General features: G+C 50.3%; 1 protein-coding gene across 3 annotated transcripts; it reads left to right on the top strand.

Moving 5' to 3' along the window:
* Window positions 1-275: 275 nt before the first annotated feature.
* Window positions 276-6237, top strand: SLITRK2 (SLIT and NTRK like family member 2). Of its 3 annotated transcripts, none has more exons than XM_076347213.1 (2): window positions 276-291; window positions 2788-6237. In XM_076347213.1, the coding sequence occupies exon 2, from the start codon at window positions 2831-2833 to the stop codon at window positions 5402-5404; it is 2574 nt and encodes an 857-aa protein (XP_076203328.1). In that variant the 5' UTR covers window positions 276-291; window positions 2788-2830; the 3' UTR covers window positions 5405-6237. The 3 variants fall into 3 exon arrangements, with proteins under 3 accessions (XP_076203328.1, XP_076203327.1, XP_076203326.1); XM_076347212.1 differs by lacking the exon at window positions 276-291 and adding an exon at window positions 1615-1753; XM_076347211.1 differs by lacking the exon at window positions 276-291 and adding an exon at window positions 2195-2262.
* Window positions 6238-6483: the final 246 nt, after the last annotated feature.

The following is a 6483-nucleotide window of genomic DNA, read 5'->3' on the forward strand; positions in this document are numbered from 1 at the left end:
TCCCTTCCCAGGCAGCATCAGCAGTTACCACAAACACATTTCCTACGTACTTGTAAACACAGGCCGGTGGGACGGTACATGTTGCCCCATGAGCCAATTCCAGGACATGATCTTTGCTCACCAGAAAGCTGCACGTCACTGAAACTCACAGACATGAAAAAAATGTATGCTGTGAGATGAAAGAAAAATGCATTGGACTGACTTCTGCCTTCAGCTATTGCTGTGTGTTGGAGTGAGCCCTGTGAGTGCTGGCAACGCTGTGCAGGGCTGCTCAGGTGAGACGCGTTGAAGGTAGGTTACAGGAACGTGTGTCTGCCTCCATGTGTGTGTCAGTGTGGGCAGGTGTGTGTAGGAATATGCTCCCTTCAGAAAAACAAAACAAAAAATCAACCCGGGTCTACTCTTACCTTCTCTTTTTAGGCTCATGCCCCTAGACTGTGTTAGAAAGATCTGAAAATAAGATTTGCTATGTTTTGTAACTAGTCCAATTTTGCTCCCCAAACACCATATTCTAATGTTTAAAGCAGAAAACAAGCAAAAAATCTTGCAGAAAAATAATCTGGCTGCTGGTGTATTAGTGTTGTAAAACCCCAGACCTGCTACACATATTTTTCCTGATCTTAGCAATTTTTGCTCCTGAATTCAGCTAGATAAAGAGAGTCAGAAGTGGAGCAGCTCTGAGTGCATTTCAGAATCTCAATCTTGTTGAAATTCACGCAGCACCACACCAAAAGCATGCTCCGGTGTGGGAAGCTCCTGCTTTTTCCACAACCTTTTCAAATTTTAGGTAGGGAAGTTGCAGCTGCTTCAATCCCAAATGCAAACTCCAGCACTATTCCTGCCCAGCAGCACTGCAAATGCATCTGTGCTGCCTGCTGCAGGACGCTACCTTTTCCGATCTCAAGCCCCCCATAAGAATAGACAATACATTGCTGCTGCTCCTAAAATGTGGGCTTTGATATTTAATGGCTAAAGAGTAACACAAGACGATAGTACGACTTTTGCCAAGTCCAGCACTCTTTTGGCAGCAAACTTCTACGTTCCGAAGACTAAGTGAAGTGCGTAGAACTCCCTATAAAAACCTGGTAATAATGCACCCTGCCATATTAGCACTTTAAAAATTCATTGTGGAGTGTCTTCCCCCCCCCCCCCCCCAGTGTGAACCTAAAGTTTTACCTTCCAGACAGAGATCAAGAGCAGCCATCCTTTCCCATCAAACAGATCTGTGCCCAGTGCATGGTGCTTAAGTGAAGTCACAATAACCCATATCCAACACCTTGCTCTTTTTAAAGGCAGCCAAACGCTATACTAAAACATGGCAATTTGGCAGTGGGACTAGTCTTGCCAGTGTGAACGATCACGTTAGATGCGGTCTTAGTGGCTCAGCACTCGGGTGAGCTTTCCGGAGCGTGCAGGGATCCAGGCACACGACTGCCGTTACCTGCCAGCCCAGTTTGGTGGAAGGTGTTGAACTTCCCTGAACGTGTAGAAAACGCCAACGCGCTGGACCCAGCTCGGCCCGGCAATTTGGGGAAGGGAGTTGCTGCAGCCGGAATGGGGGATAGATGCTGATGCCAGATCCGGGTTTTGCAGCACCCCTGCTCCGAGAGCCAGACTGTGCGTGTGCGGTGCGTGCGTGTGTGCGGTGCGTGCGCGCTTGCCGGATGGCTTGTGCCGGAGAAGCTGCTCGACTTGCTCTCGATTTTGAGGGCGCGGATTTAGGGACTCGGGGCCAAAAATCCTCCGGACCCAGGTAAATCCGCTGGTTACCTTATTCCACTCCCCGGCTCCGAGTCCCCGCGCTGTCCTGGGCGCGGCGCGGCTGCAGGTGCTGGCAGAGCGCTCCCGCGACGAGCAGCCGAGCGGCGAGCGGAGCCGGCCGCCAGAGCCACCGGGGGGTGGGGGGACGGGGGGGGGGGGGCTGGGAAAAACGTGTCCCCCCCGCCCCCGGCGTGACGTCAGCGCGGCTCCGTGCGGGGCAGCCGGCAAAAGCCCCGCGCCGCGCCGCGCCCCGCGCAGAGCCGCCCGCGCTCCCGCAGCGGCGCCGCCGCCGCTCCTCGCCCCCCGCCCGGCCCAACTTCCCGCCGAGCCGCGGCCGGGACGGGACGGGACGGCGGCGCCTCGCCGGCGCCTCGCCGGGCTCCTCCTGAGGCGTGAGGCGGGCGATGCCTCTCGCCGCCGGGCGCCTGGCTCCCGGGGCGCGGCGGCGGCGCTCGGCGGCAGCCCCTGCCCCTGCTGCCCCCTCGGGCGCCCCGAGAGCAGGTACGAGCCGAGGAGCGCGGGGGAAGGCACGGGGAGCGCGGTTCGGAGGCGCCCTGCTGCCGGGAGGGGGGCAGGGAGGGTTTGCAATCATTTATTCTCCGCCCCCCCTCCCCTCCCCAAGTTTTAAATGCTGACCGTGAAGGGGAGCCGGGCAGCCGGGAGCGGGGGCTGCCCCGGGCCGGGTCAGCGCCGCGGCTGGAGGGGACGGAGCCGCTCTGCTGGCGGCCGCCGAGGTGGAGGCGGCTGCTGCGGCGGGCGGAGGGGTCGGGCGGGGGGTAGCGGTGGCGGCCCCGGTTTTCGGAGAGCTCCGCGTTGGGGCTTCCCCCGCGGCAGCTCTGCAGGCGCTTTCCGAGAGGAAAAGGGGAGGGGTGGAGGAGGGGGCATTTCGGAGGAGTTTTGCAAGTCGCTGCCTTGCCGCCCACCTCTCCCCCAAGCTTGCAACCTGCTTTGCCCTCCCCTTGCAGCCTCTGCTCTTGGCCGTTTTCACTGGGGATTTCTTCTTTCTCTCCTTACCTGTCTTAAAAGGTTTGACTGTACGTACTGAAGCGGGGATCGAAGGCGCATAAAGATGCTGAAGGGTGTTTGGTTGCTCAGTTTGTTAACAGTGGCTGGGATCTCGCAGACAGAGAGTCGCAAACCTGCCAAAGACATTTGCAGCAAGAGTCGCTGCCCTTGCGAGGAGAAGGAGAACGTGCTGAACATTAATTGTGAAAACAAAGGATTTACAACTGTCAGCCTCCTCCTGCCACCACCGTCCAAGATCTACCAGCTGTTTCTCAATGGGAACGCGCTGACCCGCTTGTTCCCCAATGAGTTCGTCAACTACTCCAACGCCGTGACCCTCCACCTGGGCAACAACGACATGCAGGAGATCCGCACAGGGGCCTTCAGCGGCCTCCGCACCCTCAAGAGGCTGCACCTGAATAACAACAAGCTGGAAGTGCTGAAGGAGGACACGTTCCTGGGCTTGGAGAGTCTGGAGTACCTGCAGGCCGATTACAATTACATCAGTGCCATTGAGGCGGGGGCCTTCAGCAAGCTAAACAAGCTCAAGGTGCTGATTCTCAATGACAACCTCCTGCTGTCCCTGCCCAGCAATGTCTTCCGCTTCGTGCTCCTCACTCACCTGGACCTGCGGGGGAACCGGCTGAAGATGATGCCTTTTGCTGGTGTGCTGGAGCACATTGGAGGCATCATGGAAATCCAGCTGGAAGAAAACCCTTGGAACTGCACCTGCGACTTGCTGCCACTCAAGGCCTGGCTAGACACCATCACCGTGTTTGTGGGTGAGATAGTCTGTGAAACCCCCTTCAGGCTTCATGGGAAAGATGTGACCCAGCTCACCAGGCAAGATCTCTGCCCTAGGAAAAGCTCCAGTGATTCAAACCAGAGGGAAAAACACCCAGTACTCTCAGACCCACACATCTCGAGGCTATTGCCCACAGCCAACTCTGCCATGAATCCCACCAGAGCCCCAAAAGCCAGCCGGCCGCCCAAAACCAGGAACCGCCCCACACCCCGTGTCACTGTGTCGAAAGACAGACAAATATTCGGACCTATCATGGTTTACCAGACAAAGTCTCCTGTGCCCATCACCTGCCCAGCTGGCTGCATCTGTACTTCACAGAGCTCAGACAACGGCTTAAATGTGAACTGCCAAGAGAAAAAGATAAGTAACATCTCCGATCTCCACCCTAGGCCAACCAGTCCAAAGAAATTTTACCTTACCAGTAACTATCTGCAAGTCATTTATAGAACCGATCTCGTAGAGTACAGCTCTCTAGATTTGTTACATCTAGGAAATAACAGAATTGCAGTGATACAAGAAGGTGCCTTTAAAAACCTTACAAGTTTACGTAGACTTTATCTTAATGGCAACTACCTTGAGATTCTGTACCCATCTATGTTCAACGGGCTGTACAGCCTGCAATATCTCTATCTAGAGTACAATGTCATTAAGGAGATCCTGCCACGCACCTTTGATGCTCTGAGTAACCTTCATCTGTTATTTCTCAATAACAACCTGCTCAGATCTGTGCCTGACAACGTCTTTGGCGGCACTTCCCTCACCAGACTCAACCTTAGAAACAACCATTTCTCACACCTGCCTGTGAGAGGAGTCTTGGACCAGCTCTCGGCTCTAATTCAGATAGACCTCCAGGAGAACCCTTGGGACTGCACATGTGATATCCTGGGGCTGAGGAACTGGATAGAGCAAGTCACTGACCAGAACAGCCAGCAGTCAAATCCCCCTGTAGTTATCAATGAAGTCATATGCGAGTCTCCCGCCAAGCACTCTGGAGAGCATCTGAAATTCCTGAGCAAAGAAGCCATCTGCCCAGAGAACCCCAACTTGTCAGATTCTTCTCTCCTCTCCATGAATCAGAACACAGATACACCCCATCTCCTTGGTGTCTCGCCCAGCTCCTACCCAGAAATACACACTGAAGTTCCGCTGTCTGTCTTAATTTTAGGCTTGCTGGTTGTGTTTATTTTGTCAGTCTGTTTTGGGGCAGGCCTGTTTGTCTTTGTCCTTAAGCGCCGGAAGGGGGTGCAAAGCATGCCCAGCAGCGCAAACAACTTAGACATAAGTTCATTTCAGCTCCAGTACGGGTCTTACAACACTGAGACCCACGATAAAACTGAAGGACATGTTTATAACTACATTCCCCCTCCTGTTGGACAGATGTGCCAAAACCCAATCTACATGCAAAAGGAAGGAGATCCAGTTGCCTATTACAGGAATCTCCATGAGTTTAGCTATAGCAATCTTGACCACAAAAAGGAAGACCCCACCAGTCTTGCATTTACAATCAGTGCAGCCGAATTACTGGAAAAGCAATCCTCGCCAAGGGAACCAGAGCTTCTGTATCAAAATATTGCAGAAAGGGTCAAGGAACTCCCCACCGGAGGATTAGTTCATTATAACTTTTGCACCTTACCCAAAAGGCAGTTTGCCCCTTCATATGAATCAAGACGCCAAAACCAGGACAGGATAAATAAAACTGTTTTATATGGAACTCCCAGGAAATATTTTGCGGAACAGTCTAAACCTGAGCATCCTTTACTCCAAGGAAAGCTACAAACAGAACCAGACTACCTCGAAGTTCTGGAAAAACAAACTGCAATCAGTCAGCTGTGAGGGGGGAGGTGGGAGACAAAGAAAAATTTTTAAATGAGCTCAGCATCACGTTTGATTGAGTCTGAACTCAGTGCTGATGTCATCTGTTGCATTCCCAACATTTCCACTTTTTAGATTAGGGAGTGAGAGAGAAACGGAACCCTTGCAGCGTAGCAGGGATATGGTGTTGCTTTTGCAACGTTCCCTTTAAGTTATTTCTATATCTCTCTCCTTTTGACCCTTCTGTAGGAACTGTCACTGCAAATGTATGTTTCTGTAATAGATCTTGCATAATTCTTTTTGATTTGGAAGGAAATGAGGAAGGGGGTCTTTGGGTTTTCTGTTGTTTTTATTCTTTTCATTTCAATATGGAAACTTAATGTATTATGTAGAAGATCTCCAAAGATCTTTTTTCCTGGACTATGACTTTCTTTTGTAAATAATAATATACAGTACTGCTGTTTCAATTACCAAGTATAGCCACTGGGCGTCACTTTTTTGTGTTAAAGTGCCTTTGCACTTTAAGTACATTATTACTTAATTGTTGCTCTTAGCTTTGATAAATTGAACCTATTTTAATGTGTTGTATTTTTGAAATTAAAAAAAATTGTAAAATAGATCTATATGTCGCTGCATTAAATTGGAAGGTTTGATTTATAGGAAAGCTGCCCTTCTATGAATCTAGTTCTAGGACCTTACAGACTCAAATGTAAATTATTGGGCTATTTTTTCCCTCTGGGTTTGTTTAGAGTGATTCACTGAAATCAACTGAGAGGATTTAGTAATGGAATAGAGGTTATCAAATGCCTCAGCTGGGAGTAACAGCTCATTAATAAAAGATGTTTAACACAGTATCATAGTGAACTGAACAATTAATGTCCTTCTTAATACATTGCATTGCAGCTCTAACACAGTAATGTTCAGTGGTTTAAGATTATTTTCATACTTAAGAGAACATTACTCATAATATTTTATGCATTAAATTAGGTATTTTTATACATTTTATGACAAAGTTTATATTTGTAACTTTTTTGGACTGAAATTAACATGTCCTTTTCCTGCCAGATACATATTTTTTTTATAAGCAGGGACACCAGCAG

This window comes from Aptenodytes patagonicus, chromosome 9, assembly GCF_965638725.1.
Source record: "Aptenodytes patagonicus chromosome 9, bAptPat1.pri.cur, whole genome shotgun sequence".
Taxonomy (NCBI): domain Eukaryota; kingdom Metazoa; phylum Chordata; class Aves; order Sphenisciformes; family Spheniscidae; genus Aptenodytes; species Aptenodytes patagonicus.